Below are 15005 nucleotides of genomic sequence, written 5' to 3'. Positions count from 1 at the left end.
GAGAATGGGGGCACTCCTCCAGGCTCCAGGGCCTCTGGGCTTGCCCCTGACAGCCAGCACCACACGGGATGACCACCATCTATGCAACATTTCACCACTAGCATGGAACACACACACACACACACACACACACACACACCGCCAAGTATAGGGCTGGGGCTGTGTCTCATCAGGGACTCCCCAGAGTCAAACACCAAAAAACAGAATTTGTCTCTCGATGAGAGAGAAAGAAAGAGAGAGAGAGTGTGTGTGTGTCTAAGAGACAAAGCATGTGACCGCGGGTGTGTGAGAAAGAATGAAGAATGTATAGCAGGAGAGAGAAAGAGCCAGAGACAGAGACAAACACTAACTTCTAGAAGCCAGGCTGGCCAGGATGTTTCTTCATGCTAACTCCCAGTACACCCACGATGGGCCAGGCAGCAAGTTAGATGCTTCCCTGTGATTAATCTCACTGACACCCCTCAGGCAGAGCATTCTATATCTACCTCATCTCCTCAAAAGAGTTCAAGAAACTTGCCCAAATTCACCCAGCTGTTCTGTAGTAAAACTAGGAATGAAGCCCAAAGCTGCCAAACGAAATCCAGTGCTCTTTCCTGACATCTCTCTGAACCCAGTTCTGTGAGCAAAACAGGAAACACTGATAGGACCCCTGGCCTTACATGGCTTGTGGGTCATGTTGGGAGCCTCAGTGGAGGGCAGAGCTGGAAGGCAAGAGTCTGAGTCACCTGTATCCCCTGACCCAGGACAGAGCCTGGCACACAGAAAAATGCATCCTGCTCAGGGAACAGAGGATAACCAAAATAAAAGACCTCATGGGATCAGGAAATGGGAGCTCAGAGAGGCTGAGCAGGGAGCTCAGAGCCTACAGAAACAATGACTAGAACTCTCCTAATCAAGAACAGTCAGGAGGAGGACAGGGACTTAAATTTCTCTTCTTCTTCTCTGGGTCTCAACTTGAAGAAAAAGGCTAAAATGGCAGCTAAGAGGCCTCAGGGGAAATTCTGAGACCTGAGAACTTCTGAGGAGAGAAGTTTCCATGGTCCCAGGGTAAGTTCTTAGGGCATCAGAATGCAGGTGGGTTGAAGGAGTCTTCATTTTTACAGATGAGGAAACTGAGGCCCAAAGAAACAAATGTACCTGGTCATAGTCATGATGGTGATGGATAAAACTGGGAGCACCTGCAGGGCAGGGCCTGGACCAAAAGCAGCATGGGTTGGGAGTCTCAGCTGGGTGAGGGAAGGAAGATGGAAAAGAACAGGAACTGTCTTTGTGGGGCAGAAAGAGGGAGGAGAGGAAAGGAGTATTGGGCCCCAGGTCTTACCCCACTGACCCCTCCAATCCCCAGACCCCAGGCACTGATGCCTGCATCTGGCCCCATTCATAACCACTCGTTGTGAAGGGCGCCCCACTAGGGACTTCACTTTGAATTGAGAATCCTTTTTGTGACCTGATGGATGCCTCAGTATGGCCACATGACAGGGGGCCAGTTCCAGTTTCTCTTCTGTCACATGTGTGGCTAGAGCAGAGAGTCTCCCAGACCCTGAGTGGTGATTTCTCAGAATGGATCGATCTTAAAAGTTCTCAAAAGTACCTGGGACCCCACCCCCCTCACCAGGGAAGCTGGACACACCCACAGTGAACACACAATTTAGAAATCTTAACTGTCTGCCTTCTGCTCAGGTTATAAACAATCCCTGGGGTCCTGGGATCGAGTCCCACATCAGGTTCCTTGCTAAGCAGGGAGCCTGCTTCTCCCTCTGCCTGCTGTTACCCCTGCTTGTGTGTACCCTTTCTCTCTCAAAATAAACAATATCTTAAAAAAGAAAGAACCAAAAGATTGAGATTATTCCTTGCATATTCTCAGACCACAATGCTTTGAAACTGGAACTCAACCACAAGAAAAAGTTTGGAGAGAATTCAAGAAAGAAGCTTAAGACCACCCTGCTTAAGAATGTTTGGATCAACCAAGAACTCAAAGAAGAACTTAAACAATTCATGGAAACCAATGAGAATGAAGACAATTCGGCCCAAAATCTATGGGATATGGCAAAGTTGGTCCTAAGGGGAAAATACACAGCCATCCAAGTCTCGCTCAAAAAATTGAAAAATCCAGGACGCCTGGGTGGCTCAGTTGGTTAAGCAGCTGCCTTCGGCCCAGGTCATGACCCAGCGTCCTGGGATCGAGGCCCACATCAGGCTCCTTGCTTGGCAGGGAGCCTGCTTCTCCCTCTGCCTCTACCTGCCACTCTGCCTGCCTGCGCTCACTCTCGCTCTTCTCTCTCTGACAAATAAAAATAAAATCTTAAAAAAAAAAAATTGAAAAATCCAGAATACACCAGCTCTCTTTACACCTTAAAGAACTGTAAAAACCAACAACAAATTAAGCCAACCCCACACACAATAAGGAAAATAACCGAGATTAGAGCAGAGATCAATGAGAGAGAAACTAAAGATACAGTAGAACACATCAACGAAACTAGAAGCTGGTTCTTTGAAAGAATCAATAAGATCAATAAACCACTTGCCAGACTAATCCAAAAGAAAAGAGAGGACCCAAATTAATAAGATTATGAATGAAAGGAGAGCGATCACAACTAACACCAAATAGAAGCAACCATCAGAAATTATTAACAGTCATATGCCAATAAGTTAAGCAACGTAGAAGAAATGGATGCATTCCTGGAAACCTATAATCTTCCAAGACTGAATCAGGAAGAAATTGACAACCTGAATAGACCAATATCTAGTAACAAGATTGAAGCAGTGGTCAAAAACCTTCCAAAAAACATGAGCCCAGGACCTGACGGATTCCCTGAAGAATTCTACCAAACTTTCTTTTCCTTTCTTTTTTATAAAGATTTTTGTTTATTTGACAGAGAGAGAGAAATCACAAGTAGGCAGAGAGGAAGGCAGAGAGAGAGAGAGAGGGGAGGAAGCAGGCTCCCTGCGGAGCAGAGAGCCCGATGTGGGGCTCTATCCCAGGACCCCGGGACCATGACCTGAGCCGAAGGCAGAGGCCTTAACCCACTGAGCCACCCAGGTGCCCCTCTACCAAACTTTCAAAGAAGAAATAATACCCATTCTCCTGAAGCTATTTCAAAAAATAGAAACAGGGGTGCCTGAGTGGCTCAGTGGGTTAAACCTCTGCCTTCAGCTCAGGTCATGATCTCAGGGTCCTGGATCGACCCCCACATTGGGCTCTCTGCTCAGTGGGGAGGTTGCTTCCCCCCTCTCTCTCTGCCTGCTGCTCTGCCTACTTGTGATTTCTCTCTTTCTGTCAAATAAATAAGTAAAAAATCTTTTTAAAAAATAGAAACAGAAGGAAAACTTTCAGACTCTTTCTATGAAGCTAGCATTATCCTGATCCCCAAACCAAGCAAAGACCCCACCAAAAAAGAGAATTTCAGACCAATATCCCTAGATGAACTTGGATGCCAAGATTCTCAACAAGATGCTAGCTAATAGGATCCAACAGTGCATTAAAAAGATTGTCCACCATGAGCAGGTGGGATTTACCCCTGGGGTGCAAGGGTGGTTCAACATTCACAAATCAGTCAGTGTGAGAACAAATCAATAGGAGAAGGGAGAAGAACCATATTGTCCTCTCAATTGATTCAGAAAAAGCATTTGACAAGATACAGCATCCGTTCCTGATTAAAATGCTTCAAAGTATAGGGATAGAGGGAACATTCCTCAACTTCATAAAATCTATCTATGAAGAACCCACAGTGAATATCACCCTCAATGGGAAAAAGCTGACAGCCTTCCCTTTGTGATCAGGAACCCTACAAGGATGCCCACAATCGCCACTCCTGTTCAACATAGTATTAGAAGTTCTAGCAAGAGCAATCAGACAACAAAGAGAATTAAAAGGTATTCAAATTGGCAAAGAAGTCAAACTCTCTCTTCACAGACGACACAATACTTTATATGGAAAACCCAAAAGACTCCATCCCCAAACTACTAGAACTCATACAGCAACTCAGTAATGTGGCAGGATACAAAGTCAATGTACAGAAATCTGTTGCTTTCTTATACACTAACAATGAAAATACAGAAAGGGAAATTAGAGAATTGATTCCATTTACTATAGCACCAAGAGCCATAAGATACCTGGAAATCAACCTAACCAAAGAAGTAAAGGATCTGTACTCAAGGAACTACAGAACGCTCATGAAAGAAATTGAAGAAGACACAAAAAGATGGAAAAGCATTCCATGTTCATGGATCGGAAGAATAAACATTGTTTAAATGTCTACACTGAGGGTGCCTGGGTGGCTCCGTGGGTTAAGCCTCTGCCTTCGGCTCAGGTCATGATCTCAGGTTCCTGGGATCAAGCCACACATCGGGATCTCTGCTCAGCAGGGAGCCTGCTTCCCTTCCTCTCTCTCTCTGCCTGCCTCTCTGCCTACTTGTGATCTCTCTCTGTCAAATAAATAAATAAAATCTTTATTTTAAAAAAATGTCTGGGGCGCCTGGGTGGCTCAGAGGGTTAAGCCTCTGACTTCAGCTCAGGTCATGGTCTCAGGGTCCTGGGATCAAGTCCCACATTGGGCTCTCTGCTCAACGGGAGCCTGCTTCTTTCTTAAAAAAAAAAAAAAAAAAAAAAAAAAAAGTCTACACTGCCTGGGGTCATTTATACTTTCAATGCCATTCTGATCAAAATTCCGACATTTTTCAGTGCTGACACAAACGATCCTAAAATTTGTATGGAACCAGAGGAGACCCTGAATTGCTAAGGAAATGCTGAAAAAGAAAAATAAAACTGGAGGTATCACGTTACCTGATTTCAAGCTTTACTACAAAGCTGTGACCACCAAGACAGCATGGTACTGACACAAAAACAGACACATAGATGAGTGGAACAGAGTAGACAGCCCAGATATGGACCTGCAATTCTATGGCCAACTAATCTTCAACAAAGCAGGACAAAATACATAGTGGAAAAAAGATAGTCTCTTCAATAAGTGGTTCTGGGAAAATTGGACAACTTTGTTTAGAGGAATGAAACTCGACCTTCTCTTACACCATACACAAAGATAAACTCAAAATGGATAATAGACCTCAACATGAGGCAGAAAAATCTATCAAAATCCTAGAGGAGAACATAGTCAGTAACCTCTTCGACATCAGCCACAGCAATTTCTTTAAAGACATGTCTCCAAAGGCAAAGGAAACAAAAGTGAAAATGAACTTTGGGACTTCATCAAGATCAAAGGCTTCTGCATAGCAAAGGAAACAGCCAGCAAAACAAAGAGGCAACCCACAGAATGGGAGAAGATATTCACAAATGACACTACAAAGGGTTGATATCCAAGATCTATAAGAATTCCTCAAACTCAATACCCAAAAAATAGATAATCATGTCAAAAAATGGGCAGAAGACATGAGCAGACACTTCTCTAAAGAAGACATACAAATGGCTAACAGACACGTGAAAAAATGTTCATCATCATTAGCCATCAGGGAGATTCAAATCAAAACCACATTGATATACCACCTTACACCAGTTAGAACGGCCAAAATCAACAAGACAGTAAACAACATATGTTGGAGAGAATGTGGAGAAAGGGGAACCCTCTTACACTGTTGGTGGGAATGCAAGTTGGTGCAGCCACTTTGGAAAACAGTGTGGAGATTCCTTAAGAAATTAAAAACAGGGCTACCCTATGACCCTGCAATTGCACTATTGGGTATTTACCCCAAAGATGTAGTGAACACAAGGTCCATCTGTACCCCAATATTCATAGCAGCAATGACCACAGTTTCCAAACTGTGGAAAGAGCCAAGATGCCCTTCAATTGTCCAATGGATAAGGAAGATGTGGTCCATATATACAATGGAATATTATGCCTCCAGCAGAAAGGATGAATACCCAGCTTTTCTATCAACATGGGCGGGACTGGAAGAAATTATGCTGAGTGAAGTAAGTCAAGCAGAGAGAGTCAATTATCATATGGTTTCACTTATTTGTGGAGCATGAGAAATAACATGGAGGACAAGGGGAGATGGAGAAGCGAAGTGAGTTGGGGGAAATTGGAGGGGGAGACAAACCATGAGAGACTGTGGACTCTGAGAAGCAATCTGAGGGTTTTGGAGGGGTGGAGGTGGGGGGTTGGGTGAGCCTGGTGGTGGGCATTAAGGAGAGCATGTATTGCATGGAGCACTGGGTGTGGTGCATAAACAATGAATCTTGGAACACTGAAAAGATAAAATTAAATTTAAAAAAAGAAAGAAAAGAAAGAGAGAGATCTTGGTTCCAGTCCCAGCTCTGCCACTAAAACTGGATGACTTTGGGTAAGCCTTTCTGTCTCTCTGGGCCTCAGTGCTCACAGTGTTCACCCACTCAGAGTCAGGGCACAGGAAGAGGAGAGAGCCCACAAGCCTTCAGGTCCCCCCCACCTGCCCTCCCAGGCATGCAGCCCAGTGTGGATGAACATCAACTTCCAACAGGGCCTTGGCCCCTAATGCCCCTTCCCTTCTTGGGGAGGGCCTAGGGCTCAGTCTTCCTTGGTGGGATGAAAAGGAATCTGTCTCAGGATCTGTTTTCCCCTCTCATCCTCATAATCACTCTGGGACACTGGCTTTAGTAGCCCTATTTTCACAGGTGGGAAATGCCTTGTCAAGGGCCCCTGTGAGCGAGAAGTCTCCAGTTGCTAACCTCAGGTGGTAGAGGGGACCCACAGCCATGCTCTGATGCCGGTGAACCAGCCAGACCAGAAGCATCTCCCAGAGTCCCCTCCGAGCACCTGAAGAGGCTTCCTGCTCCAGACCCCAGAGAGCTGGGGAAGCCCCTTCTGGGATCTGGCCCCTCCATCTTGGGTGAATGCAAAAGCTCCAGGCACAAGGAGGGGCAGCCAGGGCCAAGTTAACGCTGAAAATCAGGAATGGTACGCCCCACCAGAGGGCCCTGCCCGTGTGCACCCTGGCCCTCGGGGCCACCACCCAGTTCCCACCAGGAGGGGAAACAGAGGCCCAGGGCGCCTTGCCGCGGGTGCACCCTCCCCCTCCCAGCACAGGCCTCACCGGCAGGACCGCATAACTCTTCAGCGCGTGGTTCAGGGTGCGCACCAGCGCCCACTTGCCCGTCTGCTTGGTGCGCGCTTCGGAGGGGTCGGAGGGGTCTGCGGGGTCTGCGGGGTCGGCGGGGTTGGCCGGTTCGGCCGGGTCTGCAGAGGGCTCCATGGCGCGCAGGGTCTGGCAGCGGCTCCGGTGGCAGCACGTCCCCGGCTCAGGCTCCCTAATTCACCTAATCCCGTGCGCGCCGCCCGCCGGGGAACCCTAAACCCGGCCATCTGCTGCAGGCCCATGGCAACGGCGGCTTAGGTGACGCCCGCGGGCGGGACCTGGGAGGGGGCGCCGGCGCTGGCCTGGCGCCGGCGCTGGCCTGGCCCTCTGCACCGGACCCCCCACCACCTGATCGTGGGGATGCCTGGCCGGTTTCACCCAGACCACCATATGTGGCGCCCTGGGAACCGAACTGCGGGCCTCAGTGCAAACGAGGCACCTGGAACCTCACCGGGACTACAGTTTTGGAGAAAAATCTGTACATTTTCTATGGAAAGCAACCTGGGGATGTTATGGAGGGGAACGCAATAAACCATGAATTTTTGAGTCCGATGGGAAGGTGCATGAAAGATCCTTCTAGCTCCCTGGCTGCCTCTACAAAGCCATGGCAGCTAAACTGTCTTCCGGGGGTGGGAGGAACAGGAGAAGGAAGCTTCTGAGCAGTTCGTTTCTGGTCCTCCTCTCTCAGCCATGAGACTAGCCAGCTGGTGATCTCCAGGAGGCAGAGGTAGCACAGAGGCCTGGGGGAGGGTGTCCCCTGGTTATCCAGGACAGCAGGCACCAAGCTGGGCTCCTGTGTCTGGCAGCCACACAGGACGGGGCACCTGGCTCAGGTCCATGCTGGGCTGTGGGCCACAGTAGCTACCATCCTATCCAGAATCCTCAAGCCCCATTACTCTCCTCCTCCTCCCTTCTCCTCTCTCCCTCTCTCTCTTCTCTCTTTGAGGCCTATTGTTTCCATATTTGGCCCGTGGCATTGTCTGGAATCTGGGAAGCCTAACTGGTCCCACTAACTGGACCACTATGGGGAGTAAGGCGAATGGTAGGAAGGAGACCATGATGCCTCACACAGAACTCAGAGCTGCCCCCACTGGACCTGGACTTCCTTATACCCCCAACCCCATCTCAGCCTCAGGGACCCAGACTCTGCCACCTGGCACCAGCCAACTGACGGCAGCTGTTCCCACCTACTTCCTGTGCCCGTTCAGGGACCCTGCTCTTGGGAGAGGTCCTCTCCCTTGCCAAGCACAGAATAAACACACCCACCCTGGCCCATCCCCCACCCATGGGTGTCCATGGGAAAGGGACCTTCAGACACAGGAAGGTAGTGGGGGTAGAGGCTTCCAGGATTCCTTCCATTTGTCCATTTAACCAACCTTCTCAGGCTTCCATCCTCAGAGCTTAGGGGGCACCACCCTCAGAGCTCCCAGCCTGAACCTGGACAGACCCAGACCCTAATACCACCAGATGAGGAATGGATTTGTCCTGGAGAGGCAGGACAGCATGGCCACTGAGCGGTTGGACTCAGGACCCCGACAGCTTAGGTTCAGTCCTGGCTAGGCAGCTCAAACTGTGTAAACCCAGGCAAGCTCCTCAACCCGTACATGCTTTTGTTTCTGCATGTGTGGGATGACAAGAGAGCGGCACCACAGTTGCCTTGCAAGGATTAAAAGGTTTATGTGTGTAACTCACTCATTCATGCCTATTAGAACAAATGGCTGTGTGAGTATTGCTTAGATCACGTGAGAGCAAGTCGTGTTAGGGGCGACACCTGGGTGTTTTGATTATTTTTGGCAGACATGAGAGGGAAGGGCACTCCAGAAGAGGGAACAGCAAAGCACAGAGAAGCAGAGGTAGGAAGAAAGAGATGATAAAACAGGTCTGGTGGATGGAGAGAGGCCCCCTTAGGGAGACTGGGGCAAGTATTGACCCACTACTCAACACCATGCACCAGGCCACCCTGAGCCAAAGCCTGGGAAGAGACCCCTTCATCCCGGGTCTGAAAGGCAAGTCTCATGCCCCTGTGACTCACTGTGGCATCACCACACCATCTCCCGAACCAGGGCCTCACTGCTGCTCCAGCCTCATCTGCCGCTGCCTTGAACAGACTGGACAGGGTCTCCCTCTCTTCTCCTTTGCTTCTGTGAGTCCTCTGCCAGGAATGCTTCACCCCACTGGCTGCTTTCCTGCCCCCGCCCAGCCACCAGGCTCCGCAGAGCCACCAGCCGCCTGTTCTCCACACCCGCCACCCCCACTGCCACCTTTTCTGTACTTTGGTGCCTCATACAAACTCAGACGCGTGATGCTGCCCTCACCCCACCCTACCCCCATCCAGGCCAGTTCTGGCCAGGTGGGGAGACTGAGGTTCAGAGGGGTTAAAGAGACTTACCCAAGGATACACATACCAAGTTGAGACAAAAAGCTTTCATTTAGTAACTGTGCCAACTTTCATGAGCAAGGGATGTCAAGGAAGATGGGAAAGAAAGAAACTCAAGAACTTATTCCTTTAGAGAAACACTAAAAAATGTGGCAAAAACTGTCAGAACCACCTGTACTAGACCTCTAGAAAATATTCAAATATTTATAGTAACCAACAGAACATTTAATAAAGAGAAAAGTGACTGAACCCCAGCAGGAGAGCTTTGTGGAGTTCTAACCAACCCCCCCATACCCCTGTCTTGTGGCAATCTTGAAGATGTAGGCCCACATCCCTGGTGTGGGTTCTTGGGGCCAGAAGCAGAACAGACATGTTATCAAAGAATTATGGTTGTTTTAACCTGTCTGGGAACTCCTTAAGGGAATAATACACAAAGCTTGCCTTTATTCCCTAACTTGGAGCTTCTGCAGGGTGGTGGGGCAGTTAGGGAGGGCTCTGGTCAAAAACATTCAAGAACAGATGAACTAGCCCCTGCCACATGAGGGGGAAAAATCAGTTGGAAAAAACAAGAGACACTCCAGAAATCCTGGCAGAAAGACAGGGCAGGGACGCCTGCGTGGCTCAGTGGGTTAAGCCGCTGCTTTCAGCTCAGGTCATGATCTCAGGGTCCTGGGATAGAGTCCTGCATCGGGCTCTCTGCTCAGCAGGGAGCCTGCTTCCCTCTCTCTCTCTGCCTGCCTCTCCATCTACTTGTGATTTCTCTCTGTCAAATAAATAAATAAAATCTTTTTAAAAAAATAAAATAAAAAAAAAAAGAAAGACAGGGCAATATGGGTTTTAAAAGTTTCCTGCACATGCGAGGTAATCTAGAAAACCTCATATAAGCACAGGATTGGAAGGATGTTCAGAAAAAGTCCAAGAATACCCTAAGTGCATACCTTCAACTGACCTCAAGCTCCATGTACACAGGGAAGTGAAGGCTAAGGCAGGAGTGTAAATGGCCTGAGCATTGAAGGCATGCTCCAACACATGCACGCACACACACACGCACAGCCCAGCTGCAGGACTGAGAGTTTTTTGTTTAGCTTTTGGTCCTAGGGGTTTTCAGAATTTTAGTAATCACACACAGCAAATAAGACGGTCTTCATAAAGATAGTTTAGACATGTCACTGAACAGAACTGCAACAGTAGCAACAAACTGGAGAGAGAGGGGAGAACTGGACTTCCAGAGTTATCATGTTACCTTTGTGATGTCCAGTTTTCAAAAGAGAAAAAAGAGAAGTCCGTAACAAAAAGTTATGAGGCATGCAAAGAAACAAGTATGGAGCATTCATAGGTAAAAGGAAATTAATAGAAACTTTTCCTGAGGAAGCTCAGACATTGGACTTTATAGACAAAGATTTTTCTCAACTACCTTAAATGTAGTTGAAGAATGAAGGAAACCAGAACATCTCACCAAATAAAGAGTATAAATAAAGGGATAGAAATTATTATGCATCACATGTTGGGAAATAATCAATATGAAAACCTCACTAGAGGGGTTCAACAGCAAATTTGAATAGGCCGAAGGAAGAATCAGCAAACTTGAAGATAGATTAATTGAGATTATCCAATCTGTGGAATAGAAAGGGAAAAAAAAGAATTAGGAAAAGGGAGCAGAACCTAAGAAAGCTAAGACTTCTTTGTGACATGGTAGACCAACGTCTGTGTAGTGGGAATCCCAAAGGAGAGGAGAAGAGAAAGGGGGAAGATGGATATTAGAAGAAATAATTGTCAAAAACGAAGATACAAATCTTCATATCCAAATAGCTCAGTAATTTCCAAGTAGGATGAGCTCAAAAAGATCTACCTTGAGTCTTACCCATAATAATCAGACAGCTAAAACAACAAAATAAAAGGCATCCAAATTGGTAAGGAATAAGTAAAATTATCACAATTTGCAGGCAACATGATATAGAAAACCCCAAAGACTCCACCAAAAAACTACTAGACCTGATAAATTAATTCAGTAAGGTTATGGGATACAAAATCAATATACAGAAATCCACTGCATTTCTATACACCAATAATGAAGCAGCAGAAAGAGAAATTAAGAAAACAATTCCATTTACAATTACACCCAGAATAATAAAATACTTTAGAATAAACTAAACCAGGGAGATGAAAGACCGGTACTCTGAAAACTATAAAACAATGATGAAAGACAATGCAAAGATATGGCAAGATATTCCATGTTCATAGATTGAAAGAAAAAATACATTCAAATATCTATACTACCTAAAGCAGTCTACATATTCAATCCAATCCCTATTAAAATACCAACAACATTTTTTATAGAGCTAGAACAAACAATCTTAAAATTTGTATGGAACCACAAAAGACCCCAATAACCAAAGCAATTTTGAAAAAGAAAAATAAAACTGGACACATCACAATTCCAGACTTCAAATTATATTACAAAGCTGTGGTGACCAAAACAGTACAGTACCAGCACAAAAATAGATACATAAGATCAATAAAACAGAATAGAAAGTCTAGAAATAAACCCATGATTATAGGGTCAATTAACCTTCGGCAAAAGAGGGAAGAACATGCAATGGTAAAAAAAGATGGTCTCTTGAACAAATGGTCCTGGGAAACCTAGACAGCTTCATGCAAATGAAGGAAACTGGACCTCTTTCTTACACCACACACAAAAATAATCTCAAAACAGATTAAGAACCTAAACATAATGGGGCATCTGGGTGGCTGTGTTGATTAAGTGGCTACCTTGGGCTCAGGTCGTGATCCTGGGGTCCTAGGATCGAGCCCAGAATCAGGCTCCCTGCTTAGTGGGGAGCTTGCTTCTCTCTCTATCCCTCCACCCACTGCTCCTCCCCCCACTTGTGTATGTGCTCTAATAAGTAAAATCTTAAAAGAGAGGGAGAGAGAGAGCGGGAACCTAAATGTAAGACCTGAAACCATAAAAGTCCTAGAAGAGAACCCAGACACTAATATCTCTGACATTGGTTGTAGCAACATCTCTCCTGTCTCCTGAGGCAAGGGAAACAAAAGCAAAAATAAACTACAGGGACTTCCAAATAAAAAGCTTCTGCACAGCAAAGAGGAAAAAGATCCACATTGAGACACATTAAAATCGAACTGTCAAAAGACAAAGAGGGGGGCACCTGGGCGGCTCAGTGGGTTAAGCCTCTGCCTTCGGCTCAGGTCGTGATCCCGGGTCCTGGGATCGAGCCCCGCATTGGGCTCTCTGCTCAGCGGGGAGCCTGCTTCCCTCTCTCTCTCTCTCTCTGCCTGCCTCTTTGCCTACTTGGGATCTCTCTGTCAAATAAATAAATAAAATCTTTAAAAAAAAAAAAAGACAAAGAGGGACTCATTTTATACAAAGCATCTTCAATATGGTTAATAGCTGATTTCTTATAAGAAATCATGGAGGCCAGAAGGCAGTGAGAGGATATGTTTAAAGCACTGAGAGGGGAGAAAAATCAGACCAGAATTAAATACTAGGCAACAACCAACACAACTAAAAGCCTACTGAATGGGAGAAGATATTTGCAAATGACATATTCAATAAAGAGTTTGTACCCCAAATATATAAAGAACTAATACAACTCAACACCAAAAATCAAACAATCCAATTTAAAAATGGGCAGAAGACATATACAGACATTTCTGTAAAGACCCACAGATGGCCAACAGATGCATGAAAAGATGCTCAACATCACTCATCACCAGGGAATTGCAAATCAAAATCACAATGAGATACCACCTCACAGCTGTCAGAACAGTGAGTAAGAAACAGCTGGTGTTGGCCAGAACATGGAGAAAAAGAGACCCTAGTGCACTGTTGATGGGAATGCAAATTGGTGCAGCCACTCTCAAAGATAGTCCGGAGGTTCCTCAAAAAGCTAAAAACAGAACTACCCTATGATCCAGTAATCACACCACTTTGTATTTAGCCAAAGAATACAAAAACACGAATTCAAAGGGCTACAGGCACCCCATGTTTATTGCAGTATTATTTAAAATGCCCAAACTATGGAAGCAGCCCAAGTGTCCATCAACAGACAAGTGGCTAAAGAAGACACAGTATATATACACATGATGGAGTATTACTCAGCTACGAAAAGGAATATAATCTTGCCATTTGCAACAACATGGATGGATCTAGAGAGGATAATTCTAAGCGAAATAAGCCAGTCAGAGAAAGACAAATACCATAGGATTTCAGTCATGTGAAATTTAAGAAACAAAACAGATGAACAAAGGGGAAAAAAGGAGAAAAACAAAAAAAAATAGACTCTAAGGTATAGAGAACAAACAGATGGTTACTAGAGGAGTGGGTGAAACAGGTGATGGGCATTAAGAGTACACTTACCCCCTGCTTCCCACACCAGGCACCGGCCAAGCATGTGCCGGGCGTTGGGGACAAGACAGGTGGGCACGATCAGCAGCTCGGCAGCAGGAGACCAAGCTGAATGCTTTTCTGGACTTACGGCTTCTTAGAAGGAAAAGCAATTTGGAAGGAGGAGGCTCTAGGCACCAGCCTGTGAGTACAGCCGATGTCCGGACACTCCCAGGTTTGGGAGGCTAGGAAGTGCTAGTTTTCCAACTGTTTTTAAAGTCTGCAAACCCCCAATCTTTTAAAAAGGAAACAGAAGAACCCCCAACTTATATAACGGATGCAAACCAGGCTGAAGGCAAAGGACCTCGCTCAGGCCTCCCTAAGTGGCCGGCTCAGCAAACCCCAGGTCCTGACCTCCTGGTTGAGAAAAATGGCTGAAAACCACAAAAAAATGCAAAAAGCAAGTAACAAAATGATGCCCATGTTTTCACCTGATTATGATTCATCAGATATAGTCTGTGGGGACTTTACATGAAGAAATTATTGCTCAAATGCTTTCAATCTTCATATGGTGCTGTGGTGGTTTGTTTGTTTAAGATTCCTTATCTTGTAGTACATTTGGAGATATTTTGGTTAAATGCTATGATGTCTGTTTGCCACTTGTTTCAAAATGAGGTGTGGCAGAGATGAAAGTGGGCTGAGGAACGCTGGGGTTGAGTGATGGTTACATGGTGCTTCCTTATATCCAAATTAGTAAGCCGGCAGGGCTCAACCTCACTAACTCTGTTCCTTCTATCCTCATTGTCAATAATAATGATGATGATGATGATAATAATAATAACAAAAAAGCATGTTTAGGCTTAAAAAAAAAAAGAGTACACTTACCCTGATGAGCACTAAGTAGCACATGGAACTATTGACTCCCTATATTGCACACCTGAAACTAATATAACACAGTATGCTAAATACGGTGTAATTAAAATTTAAAAGAAGAATGCAATATCTGGCAAAACCATCCTTCAGGAATGGCAGAAAAATTAAGACACTCTCAGATAAGTGAAAGCTGAAGGAGTCTGTTGCTAGTAGACTTACCTACAAGAAATGTTAAAAGTAGTCTTTCAGGCTGAAATTAAAGGGTACTAGACAGTAATTCAAAGCCATACAAAGAAATAAAAGAACTCCATTAGAGGTAATTTTACCAAAAGCATATTTACA

At 45.7% G+C, this 15005-nt stretch overlaps 1 protein-coding gene across 1 annotated transcript in view; it reads right to left on the bottom strand.

Annotated features, from left to right (window-relative positions):
* The window catches only part of MYO7A (myosin VIIA), a 72890-nt gene extending 65705 nt beyond the window's left edge, over positions 1 to 7185 (bottom strand). Inside the window, exon 1 of the mRNA XM_045071367.1 lies at positions 7027 to 7185. Coding sequence (XP_044927302.1) covers positions 7027 to 7185 — 159 coding nt within the window. The remainder of the gene's footprint in view (positions 1 to 7026) is intronic.
* Between the last annotated feature and the right edge of the window lie 7820 nt (positions 7186 to 15005).

Source organism: Mustela putorius, unplaced genomic scaffold (assembly GCF_011764305.1).
Source record: "Mustela putorius furo isolate JIRA1106 unplaced genomic scaffold, ASM1176430v1.1 tig00003987_pilon_pilon_pilon, whole genome shotgun sequence".
Classification (NCBI taxonomy): Eukaryota; Metazoa; Chordata; class Mammalia; order Carnivora; family Mustelidae; genus Mustela; species Mustela putorius.
This window is presented reverse-complemented; position numbering and strand designations above follow the sequence as displayed.